The 16,899-nt window shown below is 30.5% G+C and overlaps 1 protein-coding gene across 2 annotated transcripts; it reads right to left on the bottom strand.

Moving 5' to 3' along the window:
- Positions 1-5: 5 nt before the first annotated feature.
- On the bottom strand, positions 6-13,760 carry LOC140060375 (UTP--glucose-1-phosphate uridylyltransferase-like). Of its 2 annotated transcripts, none has more exons than XM_072106556.1 (15): positions 13,718-13,760; positions 9,879-10,004; positions 8,264-8,371; positions 6,089-6,277; positions 5,503-5,636; positions 4,874-4,948; positions 4,244-4,377; positions 3,594-3,676; positions 3,425-3,493; positions 3,139-3,170; positions 2,848-2,944; positions 2,246-2,324; positions 1,898-2,061; positions 1,489-1,593; positions 6-1,042 (listed from the first exon to the last, which is right to left on the bottom strand). In XM_072106556.1, exons 1-15 carry the CDS (start codon positions 13,736-13,738, stop codon positions 935-937), a joined length of 1,524 nt encoding a protein of 507 aa, XP_071962657.1. In that variant the 5' UTR covers positions 13,739-13,760; the 3' UTR covers positions 6-934. The 2 variants fall into 2 exon arrangements, with proteins under 2 accessions (XP_071962657.1, XP_071962656.1); XM_072106555.1 differs by lacking the exon at positions 13,718-13,760 and adding an exon at positions 11,097-11,204.
- Positions 13,761-16,899: the final 3,139 nt, after the last annotated feature.

The raw sequence follows: 16,899 nt of genomic DNA, 5'->3' as shown, positions 1-16,899 counted from the left end.
ATTAAAATAATTAAACAAAAACTACAAGCCCAATTTAATAATGTTGTTATTTTAATTTGTCATTGTAAACAAATACCAAATTAACTATCCCAAAACCAATGAGTTGAATACATTATTTTTAATTTAAAAATAATTATAATATGTATATAAATATATAATACTGTATCAGGGTAACATGAAGAAGGTATGAGTGACATCTGGAACTAATGGTATGGCACTCGACCTTTAAGCTAAAGGTTGCTGGTTCAAACCTATGACATCATTTCCATAATTGTACAATGCTTTATAATTTCTTTTGAATTATACCAATTGTCAATGATAATATAATAAAAAATTGTATCACTAATAAAAGCAGTAGAATAAAGCAATCAAATAATTATAATACATACATTTTTAAATTCATAATAGAATTCATAAACCTACTACGTAAAGGGGCAAAAGCGGTAAAACCCGCTTGAAGAATTTGATATCACTAATTTTGTCGTCAATGTATTTTGCAATATTCTTTGTACATAGAATTTATATAAATAATTTGAATATTTAAAATTTGTTATTTATAGAATAAAAAAGATTTGACACTGCAGGTTATACACTGTCATGTTGTTCTAAAGTACCAATGTTTTGTGTATCATATATACTGTGACAAAAAATGTGATGTGCCTGCCCATATATGGACATGATGATGTCATATCACTACCATATTTGGCCACATCACTACCATATTTGGTCACATCACTACCATATTAGAACTTAAGTGCATATCCACAATATCCTTGTCAGCTGTCAATGAGTAGAATACCATGAAACCCAGTGGTTTAACGGTAGGGCATTTGCATATAACAGTCCGAGTTCGAATCATTTTTGATTTTGTTCACTGAATCTCTTGCAGATTTTCTCATCATTATCATTTGCATATCAGGTGGCATTTATCTGGCTAGTGGTCTAGAATCCGCAGGTTACCAGACACTATCTTGTTCTCCAGTAAAGATCCGGATGGAATATCAATTCTATCTCCATGATTGGCAATAATGATCACAGTTCCCTAAAATAAAATATTTCATTTTATCAATAAAGTATGCTTTATGGAGGTAGGGGTATATATGTTTTTCAGAAAGGCATATAAAACTCTCTGATTGGATAATAACATTAGAGACCTATTTTTGAAGATATGGAGAGTGGCTTAATAAACTGTTACCATTAAATTAATTTTTGGTTTCAATTTATTTTACCTCAATTTAGTCACAATTGGGTGATGATTACAGATCAGATATACCCAAAATATGTGTCCAATGTTCTTCACTAACATAAAGCACATTACAATAGTAGGTGTTTTTACAATAGCTTGTATGGGAAAATTGTATTCATGGGACTGTATAAACACAATCGAACACCTGTTAAGGGGACACCAACAAAGTTTCCCCTTTACAGGCATGTCCCCTGAATAGAGGTAGTGTTAAAACATATACTGCATATACTTGTCTGACTAACCTTTAATATAACACCCTTGCCGAAAGTAACATCACCTGACACCGTCAGGTGATCAAGATCAAGCATGTCGGGTATATCAGCAAACCGGGATAAAAAGGAACGCACCTGAAAGGAAATGAAAACATAAGAATTTAAGTAAATTAATTTTGACGGTATTCTAGCAGTTTAGTACAATGAGATATTGTAGCTACACTTTGGCAACAAAAACACACAAGGTAATACTGCAGAAAATAAAGAATTACTGCAGTACCTACAATAATATTCATACCCACACTCTACATGATAATACAAAGTTATATCATATCATTGGGGTATATTGTATGCCTTCAAATTTTATTTTGTTTGTATACATTTAATCGTCTTTAATATGAGCAACAAATGTCCATAATTAGTAGGAGTAACTTCTTACCTTATCGAAGTGTGTTCCTAGTTTAATAAGTGGAGTACTTGGAAATTGTCGGAGTTTACTCATGGTCAATGACCCAGCTTTCATGTCATAAAGGTTTGACATGACCAGTAAAAGGTCAGAGGTCTTCTTGACAGGCAAAAATCGATTCCTTGGGACATTTACACCTAATATATAAAAACATGGAATATATTGTAAAAACTCAAATGATGTTTAATAATACGATCCTATTTCACTTGCAAACAATTAAATTGATAATTCTTAAATGTGTTATGACATACATATACTCTAAATTGGGGAGTGGGCTTATACCTTATGATGGGCTTATATTTGAAACTGAAATATCCTTACCATGTGATCCATTAAAACTACGAATAGCAGCCCCAACAGCTGTTTCTAACTGGATAACGCCCTGGCCATTATCCATTGTCTACAAAACAAAAGGATAAAATTGATATGGTTTAAAAACAATGAAAAAAATATGAATAATTCAGATATTTGTTAATAAAAATATAACATTATATACTGTGACCTTTATTATTGTAATAAACATTATGAATGCTATTTAAGAGACAAGGATCTGCTGGAGATATTAATATAACATTATTTCTTTATTCACATATACACCAGGGGGCATATTAGTTAATTAATAGTTAATGTAGAACATATTATTTTAACTTTTATTTTGCTTATTTTTTTAACACACACAAAATAAATAAACATAAAAAAGTGTTTTTGCGCATGCAACATTGGCGGTACGTTTCGTTGGTTAATTAGCATATGAATACAGGAGAGCAACATGCACATCTTATTCTGATCGCTAGTCTGAGGTGCTAGTCTTTATGTTTCAAGTTTTTTGATAAATTTCATTGCTGTAGGCCTACTAATTATACAAATTGACGGGCTGAAAATGTAAGAATTAAATACCAATAATTTTAAAAAACAATATTTACTTTGTTATTGACAATGATTTCCATATTTAGAGCTTTTTCTTCGACAACACGTTTAATAGCCGGTAAGCTAATCCACAGATTATTGGTATTAAAAATCCTGAAATTTGAAAATAAAAATTTAAAAAAATAAATAACACACATGTTGCAGGGATAAAAGTAATCAGTATTGCATAATTTATTCATAAATAAAAAACACACATGTGGCAAGGATAACAGTAATTGGTATTGCATAATTTTCATAATAAATTCATAAATAAATAACACACTTGTGAAAAAACAAAATAAACTCACTTGAACTTTGTGACTGATTTAAATTCATCAACCTGAAAAAGAGAGAGAGATGTAAAAATATTTTACTTGACTGGGGAAGATCCTAAAGTAGGGAGGCGAATGATCACTAATACTTTTCAACATTTTGGAGAAAAAAAATAAAAAAGCAATAACGACTGGCACATCATAATTTAAATTCAAAAACACTACATTCTAAAAGGGAGGGTGACTAAATGTGTATCAAACCCGCCCCAACATCTCCACTCTAACATTAAAAACGTACGCAGTGTGCAGTTGATATACTTACATGTTCTTTTGGAACCTGTGCTATTTCTAACAGCCTCAACTTATTCTCATAATGAACCAGTGTACCACCCTGATAAAATAAATAATTGATTACATTATTTGATTATTATAGAAATTACTGAAGATTTAATAAAAAAAGTAACAGAAACTTATTATATATTTTATAATACCTTTACGTCTGCCCTTGTCTTGTCTGTAACTTCCATCACAAACTCTGTGCTGTCCTTTCTCTCAAAAACATGTTTAAGAATATCTGTAGATGATGATAATAATACTTGTTGTTTTAACTAATAATAAAGTAAATACCAATTGTAAATTTTAATTCAGTGTATGAAATAAGGGAAACCCTAGTTTGGTGGTTAATGCCTAATTACTAATCCCCAGGGTTCTTGGGTACATTTTTCTTCCACTAGAGTCATTTCAATACAATGTGACGTTGAAACGGAGGAACCCTTTTGGACCCAAGAAAGTGTCCCTTAATAAAGCGTGGTTCCCACTAGCGACGCAACGCAAGGACGTAACACAACGCAAGTGAATTGACCAATCACAAGCGATGGCTTATTCGCTTGTGATTGCGAACTGTCTATAACTTCGCTTGTAATTGGTTAAAATGCTTGCGTTGCGTTTACGTCCTTGCGTTACGTTGTAGTGGGAACCAAGCTTTAGGGTTTTTCCTGAATAGGAGTTGGCAAATATGTTTAAGTACATAGATATATTAAACAATATTTCCCCTTGTTTTAAACCCTTAATAGTCTCCTGAAAGGAGGGGTTCTATTGTAATAAATATTTTTGTAAAACAAAAGTAATAAAGAAAACTCACTGATATCCACCGTTGCACCAAGGTTATCAATATTAGACATAAACATGAATTCTTTTCCTTTTACTATAAATCCATCTAGTAGTCCTGAGTTGTAAAAAGAATTGTATACATCACCGTGACCAGGCGGGTACCAACTGAAAAAAACAAAATTAATATTGATTACAAAAAAAGAAAAAGAGTCATTTTAATTTTATCCTAAACCATAGGGGGCTACTGTGATCTTTGATCCCAAGTTGTGGACACCAATGTAAAACTGAACCATTGAGATACTATAACAACTGCAAGAGAGTGAACTAGGTTACCAGTAAAAGTCAACAGGGCAACATATGACAAAAACAAAAATCAGACCATATATTAATAAAGTACAACAAAATAAATCATTTCTTAATAGATTATTCTCATAATGGTCACCTGACCGAGTAGAGATTTAGATTTCCTGAAAAAAGGGTGTGGTCTGTTGGTATATAGCTACTTGAAAAAAAAATCAGGACAATATAAAAATTGTTGACATTATCATGTAACCAAACATATACACATACAACAAAACAAGTATGCTTAGCAAATGCCTTGTTGGAAGCACTTTCTAAGTAATGATAATATTCATGCCTATAAAATACTACAAACACATACTTTTCAATAGCCGCACCCTCATAGTCTAAATCCTGCGCTACAGGTAGTAACGTTTCCTTCTTGATGCGTGGATACCTGAAATTTCACATAAAAATGTTCATAAACCCGCCACACATGCATAGTTCAAAATTAATAGGCGGTGTTTAGACACAAAAGAGCATATATAGCAAGACATAAAAACATATATTTAAATGTGTATGACAGCACATTGGGTCCCGCCACCATTAGACGATGCTCGAAAATTGCCAGTGGCGTCGAAAATCAAGCACACTTTATGACACAAACACTCAAAAACTATAATTACCTTTTCACAAATCCACATTTTTTGTGTGGTATCACTAGCAAAGAGTTTTGGCACGCTAAGAATGTACTGTTTACATAATTCGCATTTTTGATATTTTAATTTTATTTAATGCATTTAAATTAGTGCTCAGTACAGCAAAAAGAACACTCACTGGCGCTGTACATGATATGTTACTAAAATGAAATTTAATCAAATGTTGTGAAAAAAAAGTTTTGAGATTTTACTCTTAATCGCATCACAGTTCCTGACACCATTCGGCAAGCGATTCCAGAGTTTTAATTTTGGAGGAAAACAAATCTGACAGACAGGAAATTAAATAACTTACTTGCTCTGCATAAAGGTGTAGATATTAACTTGACATGAAGCATATTTTCGGAGAACTTTCTTGGTGTCTTCATCGGTATTGAATGAATTCATAAGAACTAGGGGGACATCACAGCCATATTTCTTGTTCAGGTGCTAGGAATACAAACAAAACAGGATTTAACATTTTGTTCAAATTTTTTTACACACATTTAAAAGCAATTTAATCGAGGTCATACATCATTAAATGGCAGGGGTTTTGGATAGTTGACATGTCTATAATTGACACATTTTTTGTCACCCCTAGAAATAAAGTTATTTGTTGTTGTTTACCCAAATGAATAACATAAATAATAATGACTTTTTGACTTGACAGTTGCGTAGTTGTGTCATAAAAACGAAAGGTTGTTATTGTTACTAAGGAGCTTTAGATTCGCCATGACCGACAACCAAACTTGTTTATTGTGCGCTGGCCCTGATGTAGTTGCATCTAGCATGCAAGTTGACTTGTTTGCACAACTCTGTCAAGTACCGATGGTATCTTTCGACCTCATTCCTTTATTTTGTGTTGTGTAGAAAGTAAGAATTTTTGTACTACTACAATTTACCTCAATCTGTTGTACAGTCAAGTCTAGGAAGGTCAAGTCGTTACTGACGCTGATAACACTCTTAGGGCCTTTACAGCCCATACTTGTACCCAGGCCGCCATTTAGCTTCACCACGACTAGCTTGCTTAGCAGTTCCTTCACTCTGGCATCATCATCCAAAGCACCCTGTATTTTGGTGTATGGTATGATCTAGTCCAAAAAAAAATGCAAACATATTTATTTTGATAATGTAAGGATAGAGGTAATATTGATGTAATGTGACTAGCGCAAACATGAATCTTGAACCATATAGAACGGATAATGGAAACTGCATCATACAGTATTTTACAGTATAAGATTTTAAAAATTGCAATGTCAATTTTTGTTTGAAGTTCAATATATAATGGCTAAACTTGCATCCTATACTAGCTCTTAGTCATGTTTTTTATTTTTAAATGTGGGAGGGGGGGGGGGCAGGTATGCTAGGCCTATTTACCATAACTTCCACTACTAGCCTCTAGTTGAAAGTCTAATTTGAAAAGGAATCTATGCATCTGTTATTTCTCATTGAATATTAATAATTATTATTTTGTCAGATATCTCAATTTTATTTGGCCATTTTGTCTGACTGGGAATTTATTTGACATTGACATTGGTTGGTATAGCTTCTTGCTATGCTACACTGGCGAAATTATTCCCTGTGACCGCCTGGGAATCTATGAAGACATAGCAAGTTTGCTACTGTAATATTAGTAGCTACAGTAACTTACTTGTTTATATTTATACAGGTATTACTTAAGAAAGCAACAACTTAAGTGTTCAACCATAAAGATATGAATTTTAAATAAGAGATTTGAAGAGATATTCTAAGACAAATAGCCTGGCCTCTACGCATTATTTTACCAACCCTTCATAATAATAATAGTTTAGTACTGGTATTCTCAAATGCCACTAGAGTGTTTAATTTCCCATGGTAGTAGTATAGTGGTACAGTAGGTAGTACTAACAATAGCAAGTGTTTGCAAACTTTACAAAGTAGAATAATGACATAGAGATATTATATAGTGAACAATATCTCTATGATAAAAGCAAGTGTGTGTGCCTATGGGCACACCTACAATTTACATTTTTTTTGCCTAAAGAAATTCTAAGGTTAGTAAACAATGTGCTGAACTTCATCTCTATGAATAGAAACTCCTTCTTTACCCTTAACGATTATTACATTTTTTTAAATTTAGTACCTGCACGTAATTCAAAGTCTAAAGCATAGATTTTAAGCAGAAGTGATGCCAGGATTTTCCTGTCACATGCCATGCGCACAAAGCAAGCATCCAGCACTATTAATTTAGAGGTCCGAATTTGGAAAAATGTAGCCAAACAAAAGATAGATATTAAAAAAAAATAAATCCAAACACAGCCTAGGATATGAGCATTTACAGTACAGCAATGTGTATGCTATGCGCTTTCCAAGCGTGGCATATGCCAATGTGTATTGTGTGCTTTGTTAAAGGTGTCAAATGTGTCACCAATGCATTTTCCCCTTCAGTAACCAGAATTTACCATGTAGCAGGGCCTAAAATTTCCCCCTGCACAATCGAGATGTTTTGTTGTTGTTGGTACAGTATCCAAAACAATCAAAAGAAATAGCACTTTAGTGGGAGATGGGATATCATTAAAAATATCAGAGATCATATATGATTATCGGAAGATTTGAAAGGCCTGCATATAATGGAGTTCAATTCAATTTTTGTAAAGACACCATGAAATTTAGTGCCAACTGCCTGAAGAATGAAACATCAGTCAGTGAAGTGTTTAGGCCACAAAACAAGAAAACAACGAAAGCTTAGCGGAAATAAACGTAACACAATACATTACCATATCACACTGAAATTAAAATTACAGTATTCAATATTTACTTTACAATATAAAGTGTATCTCTGAAATATACTGTACAATATAAAATAATAACATAAATGATAACATGAGTATTCTTAATCCTAATTATTGATAATTTTTTTTAAAATTATTGATAATAAATTTTTTTTTATTTATTTTTTTATTTGTCGCGAACTTATTGATTTGCCATAGCAAAGTATTAAAAAAAACATTCATCCATTTACACACAGAGACGTTCACCATTTACACTCACCCCTCTCTGCTTCTCCTACTAATACCTGTACATTAATTCAAACTTACAGAATCTTTCGGTAAAGTACGGATTTTTTCCCAGTGTATTGACGGTCCTTTATCTTCTAAAAATCTACGGAATAGATTCTGAAATCCATCAAAGTCTTTTCCGAGTTCCTGAAACAAAATAAAAATTAAAATAATATTAATAATTATGAAATGATAATAAAAACCATATATTTTATTCCTCATGATACTATAAAAACAGGCAGTCATTTTCTTTGGGACACGCCTATTAAGAAGGGAATTCATATTAATAAAAGGGAAAACCCCAACTAAGGGAACATTCTTATAAAATGGAAACACCTATTAAGGGGAAACTTTCCTATGAAATGAATGAGGGGCAATACCTGTACTTGTATAAAGCTCTGTCTACCAAAAAAGTGTGATGTGCCCAAATATGGTAGTGATATGCCCAAATATGGTAGTGATATGACATCATCCTGTCCATATATGGGCACATCACATTTCACATAACGTTTAATAGTGTAGACAGAGCTTAACACAAATAACATGAACACTTATTTGTGTCCCCACGGTGTTGCAATGGTTCTGTATCATAAGTGTATCAGGGTACAATTTGGTCACTGATTATTGTATGATTTAATAATAAATAAATAACATTTAAAAAAAAAATCATGTTAATATAAAAAAAAATTTATTCTAAATGAAAACCATTTCATCAGCACATGAAGTAAGCAAAATTTACAAACATAACAAAATATTAAATAAAATAATAATAAATAATAAAATAAAAATAATTAAAAAAAATACAACAAACACAACAAAATATCTTCTTCAAATTATTTCTAAATTTAATCACTCAAAGACAATGATGTTCTGCAACTTGCATTATTAAAAGCACCAGCCAATTAGAAGAAGCCAGAAAAAATACATTATGAGTAGTCCATAGAGTCTATTTGACGACGTCCGCACCTAATCAGCGGCTGAATATCTACGTCATTTATTTCAACATTATCCTTTAATGAAATTATATTCAACAAATTTTGACTATTATAAATAATTTCTATCAAATTTATTTTAAACAAGGTTGCAAAATAATTTAAAATTATTGTAAATAATTTTATATAAATAAATTTAATTATAGTTTGTTTCAATTGTATGGATTATGAAAATAGCCAACGTTTTAATATTTAAAAAAAAATTAAATTTATTGTGTGAATAAATCATAATACTTTTGATTAATATTAAAAAAGGATTCTAATTTGATTGGGTTTTTTTTGGTAATTAATTAAATACCGACTATGAGATATCAATGATTGTTTCCACACACATGATGATAATAGTATTACTGCTTTAAATTCTTAAAACAAAATATTCAGTTTTCTGTAAAGTTTGACATATTACAGGAAAATTCTGATTATGCCCTTTTGGATTTTAAAGGAATGGGGGTTTGGTATTTCCCTAATACTAGTATTTCACTAAAGTCAAAAAATATTTAAGCATTTCCCTTAATAAGTACTATTATATTAATCATAGGAGAATTTTGAATAAATGTTTCCCATAGTCAAAGTGTAGTTTGTAAAATGGCCACAAGATATTATCAATGTCTGATTTCATTAGTCTTATTTAACAATCATACTGCAATATCTCAGTAACTTACTTCTCGTTGTTTTTCATTCGTTGCAGCCAATTTCAGTTTTTCAAGCTCCTGCTTGAGTGCGCCCTCGGCCTCTTTCTTTGCGAGGGACTTAAATTCCTGTTGACTTTCCGAACGCTTGATACCTCCCTGAAACAATAAGACAAATATTAGACAATATATTATACAAAACGGTTAGTTTCGAGTCTCTGTCTAGTAGTATATACTGTATGCTAAAATAAAATCAAAATTTATTACATTCTGCATTCTCGTCGTCGATTCATTAAATAACAGTGGGATACAACTGTGCAGTGGCATTGTTACTAAAAATACTTAATATAAATCAACTGCTGGATGGTGTACACATTGATTAGCTAACTAGCTGCGAGTAAACGCTCAGTATATATTAACAAATATATTGAGGAAAATTCAATACATTCAAATCCTAGATTGGAATGTACCATTTTCTTTTAAATTCAATTTTAGACTATTCCATTGAGAAAAAAATATCTAGAGTTGGATTATTCCATTGTAAGTAATTACTAACATAATGGATGAATCCAGAATGATTCAATAAGACACTGGAGATGGCATATGTCTGTGTTTGTCATCAAGTATACAGTAGTCTTCATTTCAAAGAAGAAAAAAAAAAATCAATAGATAAAAAACTTTTCAGAAAAGTACCACAGCTGTGAAGAAAGTAACCATATTGAAACTTTATTGGAACCAAAATGAATATTTATGTGTCGGTAAAATAAACTACATGATAGTGTTTTGATAACTAATGTTTCGGTTTTAATTACTGTACTATGTTATATATTTTGTAGTAGCAATAAACATCTACATGTATTGTGAAAATCATGCATAGATAACCCTTATCAAACCATCCTTTAAAAAAAAATATAATTTACTGTTTTATTTTATAATAAAATCATTTTCTTCCAAAAAAAAAAACATGTTGATGTACACACAATTTTGTAAGTGGAAAAACTGACTGAGTTAATAAATTCTGATGATATTGATAATGATATTTGATGATTGATTATGGTGTTGATAATAACAATGACATCAAGTTGGACATTTTCCAACTATAGATAAGGACCAGGTTGTTGTTACAAAAAATCTAAAACATAAAAAAACTACATTTATACTCTCAGTAGCTGATTAAGCATTTAATGAAACAATATTCATAAAAAGATATAATAAGTTTATAATATAAAACTAAAACAAACAATATCTTACCAACAAAAAGCTTAATTCCCCATTGTTGTTTATTCCAATAGACATGGTCAATTTAACTTGATTACAACAAGTAAAATTGTTAGACTAGCTCAACTCACACAGCCCACAAATGAGAGGTATTATTATTGGACCACTCCAGTGGTGCCACGAGAATCTGTTACAATTATTATACCTACGCTACAATATTGACAGATTGCTGACCCCTACTGTGATATGTAAATTACAAAGTCCAAGTTTTTTGTTACCATGTGTGAATATATTGAGGGCTAAAGGTCAGTAAGCGTTAACAATTATAACTGTCAATGAATTGTTGTTATGGCATATTAATTGTCAAAATATTGAGTTGGCTCTATGCTAATAATACTAGATTGTAAAAAATATTAGTGTTACGGGTCACATAATGCAATACCTGCTATCTTCAACATAGTATATTAATGTGCAAGTCTCACGCATGAGGGCCGATTCTTTTAGGTCTCGCGTATATGTGGCTATTTTTCATGCATCCATAAAAATAAATTAAAAAAAACATAATTCTAAAATTAAATCAATTTGCCAATTTTGACGAAAAAGTAACATTAAATTAATTTGTTTTTATGGTCAATATAGCACAGGAAATTCTATCTATTTGGTGGAAAATTAAACATAGAGGGTGCCTAGTGATTTTTAAACAGAAATATATTTATTGAAACATAGAGGGTGCTATACATTTTCTATCTATTTTGTCTCTTGAAAAAGTTGTTATGTTATAATAGTTGGGGTATAAACTACAGTATATATACTGTTATAACTTAAATAGATCAGGTATTAGGCTACGACCTCCAAGAGCTAATCTTTGTAGAACTAGAAAATCCTTCGTTGTAAATAGCATTCATATTTTTAATTCTAATGTAAGACGATAATGCAATTTTTAAATAGTTTTACAGTTTTTTTATTTTTAACTTTTTATCTTGTATTTTAATCTGTTATAATACTGCACATTTTAAATTGTTGCAACATTTTTTATGTTGGTTTTTATTATTGTTTTAATCTACCAAGCAAAGTGAATTTCCATTTTTATGGACAAATAAAATTTCTTGAATCTTGAATCTACAGTATATATTATACAGTAAATTTATATTTTAACAAAATAAAGTAAAGTTTGATAATTATTTATTGTTATGTAGTAGAGTACATGAGACTAACACAGATAGAACATACTGTAGCCATCAGATGTTTGAGCTGTGAAAAAAATATCCTTTTTTCAAATAAATTGCAAGGGATCATACAACTAATTTAATTAAACATACGTATTGGTAATTTACATTTATGAGACAAAAAAAGCCTTTCATTGATCAGGTATAGCATTGCTGTAATTGTGAAATTGGAATACTTAAAGGCCAGGTGCGGGCAAAAAATTTCTATTGATCATACATTCCAATAATTATCGATCTATAGTTTCTCCTATGTTTCATAATTTTTGGGATTTTATTTGTGTTACACAAGCTTGTTGAAAATAAGCACTTTCTTATCAGTAGTTCAAATTACACACTAAAATCTCTATTCTTTTGTACACTAATTTTTTTAATAGAGAGGCATTTTAAAAAGCTATGAAAAATAAACAGTGTGGTAAAAAATGTTACCAGATGACTAAATATAGGTAATATAACTTGAATTTTACATTTCTGGTATTTTTATTCTACTTCAGATTTTTATTTTCATGCTATAGCAAAAATTATCCACCGTATATCCACCATCTTTTTTCACCTTCTAGGGAGTCACCAGACATGTTATTACATTAGGTTAAACTACCTAACTACTGAAAAAAAGTCTTTTTGGTTTTTATGGCAGAATTTGGCAAAATTTTGTATTTGACCATATTAAGCAAAATTCATGTTTTTTCGTCTTGATTTCTGTTACAAATATTTGATTTATGTACAGTATCATGATGTCGTTAAAAAAATAAAATATTATATTTTGCCAGTAGTAGAGTAGTGCCAAATTTCTGTAGAAATTACAGACTTTCTTTTGAGAACTACGAGGATGACTTTAACTTCACTTCATTAGAAAACTACAGCTAGGAATAGAAAAGTCGACATAGTATGCATTGATAAAGTGTTGTTGTATTTAATATTATGGAAAATGTAGTTGTCGGTAGGTTGCTGATTCTCCTACTATACTAATACTGTACTACTGATTGCATGATTTATGGGTTTATTAGAATAATAATATCCTGGATTTATATAGCGCCCAAAAAGATGATTGTGAAACCTCAAGCGCTGAACATTATTATTACCCAAGTCGTTATACACCTGGATTAAGAAATAGTTAGGAGATGTAGGTAAGATTACATAAGTACAGTAGATTATATTGACCTGAAGGTCAGAAGCATTACCGCATCTGACCTTCAGGTCAAGCCTAGACCTAGCCAGGAGTGAAGCCGTCTGTATGTAGGGAGGTGCTGTCCTATCAGTCATTGATTGTCTAGCCTTATCTAGGCCTAACATGCAAGTCTGATTTGAGGGTTTTTTTACTGCTCAGAGTGTTTGTCATTACATATCATGGTTATCTACTATCTTTTATATTATCATTAAACAACATGCGTTTGGAATAAAAAGAAATATTCAGTGAAAACTTAGGCCTACCTCAAAGGACATGTTAGGCATCTTTTCGCTGATCTTATACAGCTCCAACTTTATTCAGTATACCGCCCTCACAAAATAATAAAGTTCCTGTCTTCTCTCCATACGTAGAGAGATGTTCGATTTATTTTCTCACGCAAAAGTTGCCCTATTAAATGCATTTATATTTTCATGAATTTTAATTTAATTTTTTATTACTATCATTTTTAACATTTAACAGTGTGATAAAATATCATCATACAACAAATAAAACTAAATAATTAGGACATTTATATTAATTTTCCATACTTGAAAAATTTATTTGCAACAAGACATGACTTTTACATGTTTTTTTTTACAAATTAAGAGTGATGCTGCTTAATTAACTAATTAATTAATTGTGTGTGTGTTTATTAAAAAGAAAACTAAATTTTAACATTTAATGTTGATTGAAAATATATTTGTAGTAGAACTTAAAAATAAATATAATACAGTGCATTGGTCTCATTCATAATAACTCTAATTCTTAAATAACAATGTTTCAATTCATAACAATTTTATTAAACTAGTTTTTAACAAAGTTTAGATTCAATTTGATTGTCCATTAATACAGTAAATCTAAGTTTAGATTAAGACGTTCAATATACAAAAAAATTATGTAAATAAATTTATTCATGAATTTTATCAATTCTTAAAAAATAAATGTCCAAACAAGTACAATGTTTTCCCTAACAGTATTCTTCTGTTTAAGTGAAATTACTTTTTAAATTATCTTTTATTTTTGTTATTCATCCATAAGCATAAAAACATAAATATTACAAATTGAAAAAAATTAGTATTATGTCCTCATGTTCTTCCGCTTTCTATCACACATCCTGCCCTTCCCCCCCCCCCTCCCCACCCCCTGTTTTAATAGTAGATTCTTTTTAACATTCTTCATGCGCGTTTAAACAATAAATATGCTGTGATTGTTCTACAAGTACTTCAACAAAAAAGGTCTTGGTTCCCACTAGAGATACAACAACACAAGGACGCAACGCAACATAAGTGAGTTTACCAATCACAAGCGATGGATTATTATTCATTGGTCAACACGTTTGCGTTGCCTTTACGTCCTTGCGTTGCGTCCTAGTGGGAACCAAGCTTAACATAAGATGACTAAACATTCCTTAAATCAAATAAAATTTAGCCCAACTTCTGATTCCTATCATGGAAAAGTATAAAAGCCACAAAGCATATACAATGTAGTTTTACATAAAAACATAATTAAATGCAGTTTGTACATAACACTGCATTTCATGATTGCTTATTAACAACATTTTGACAGTCTACCTTACTAACAATATACATTCAATATATTTATATAGAAAAATAAAGAATGTAAAATAAATAATACACGACAGGGAATGTTAGCACATTTATATTTACATAAATAGAATTTTCTGATATGGAGGTAATCAGGAAAAAGAATATACAAATTATCATAATTCTATGCATATATTAATACTAATTACATTGGGATGAACTTTGACCTTTACAATACTACATTTTTCTGCACAATCAGTCACACGATGATGAACTTTTCCCATTGGCACCTAAACAAGTTGTACCCTGTGTGGCCATACATATCAATCACACTTTCCCCACAAAATTTCACTTAAGTCAATAAATATTTTTCCTTAAGTGGTTTTCAATTAGATACAGTATGAGAATTTCTAAATGTTTCATGTTTCCCATAACTTACAAGTAATCAAATACAACATAAATTACATATTCAGAATTTAAAAAAAAAGTTCACTAACTAAATTGATGGGATTTTAGAACCTTTGTGAAAATATAAAACAGACTAATAACATGATCAAGAAAATCCAATAAAGTATTAAAACATTGAAACATTTAAAATTGAAACAAAAATATGGATTTGATCAATCAAAATAAACAATGTAAAATTTACAATCTGTCAAAATGCTGAATTAGACCTCTTCACGTTTTTCATCTCATTTTTGTTTTCACTCAGTGCACCAAAAAAAAAAATTACATAACATCCACAAAATTAGATAAAATAAAATATGTGCAGATTTTTAATTAATCTTTGAACTATTTCTGGGGAGAGTTAGAAATTAAGGAGCTTTTTGCGATAACTTATGACTAAATTATGCATTACAATATTTGTGGCAATTCATTCTGATCCACTAACATCAATTTAGATTTTTTTCCCAAAAAAGGTTGAAATGCGCATGTTTCTGACAGAATTCAAGGTGGTCACTAGAACCTAGAATTGCCAAAATTGGGCCAGAAGACAAACAATTGCCAGATCAAACCATGGATAAAATGTTATCCATGATCCAACACAATAAATTAACATGATGTTATAAGTTATAAGTCATCGCATATCAAAAATCTCCCCTATCAACTGATACTGTACAAAGAATGTGTTAATTAATTCGAAAGTGCATAAAAGATAACATTGAATTGCCAATATAAATTATTATCATGGCAGTGATAAATTAAATTTCATATTATTCAAAGGCTGTTTATTTATTTCATTTCAAGTTTATTTAAATATGAAACAATAATAATTATCATTTATGCTTTTGTTTGAAATACCACCTTTCCAAGATTTTATAACACAAATCTAAAAGAGACTGTTTTTATTTTGTTTTAATTTTGCATAAATGCATGTCTATGGATCTTTTATTTATTTCGTAATAGTTTATGAAATAATAATAAAGCTTGGTTTCCACTAGATACAAAGCGCAAGTACGTAAGCGCAATACAAGTGATTTGACCAGAATCACAAGCGGTGAATTTTCTAAACTGACGCTTGTGATTGGCCAACTCGCTTTTGTTCGTTCGTTCGTTGGGAACCAAGCTATAGGGGCCATGTCAAAACTATCTACTGCAGTTACTGCAGTACCTACATTTTATTCACTGTTTATGCAATTAATTAGCATACATTTTTTGGGTTACCATACATACTGTTAATGTATGTTAAATTGTTATATAAATTTCTACATTGAAACCAACTAAAACCATATATTATTGCAGTAAAACAAAAATTGTACTTACTGCAGTAGATTCATTTTAACATGATCCCTAATAATAGATTGTATTTGAAATACCAACCCTTTCCAAGATCTTAAACAAATCAACAAAATCTAAAACATATTGACAGTGTTTTATGAATTTGCGTAAATACATGTACA

Source organism: Antedon mediterranea, chromosome 10 (assembly GCF_964355755.1).
Source record: "Antedon mediterranea chromosome 10, ecAntMedi1.1, whole genome shotgun sequence".
In the NCBI taxonomy this organism is placed as follows: Eukaryota; Metazoa; Echinodermata; class Crinoidea; order Comatulida; family Antedonidae; genus Antedon; species Antedon mediterranea.
Note: the sequence above shows the minus strand (reverse complement) of the source record. Positions and strands in the feature narration are given on the sequence as shown.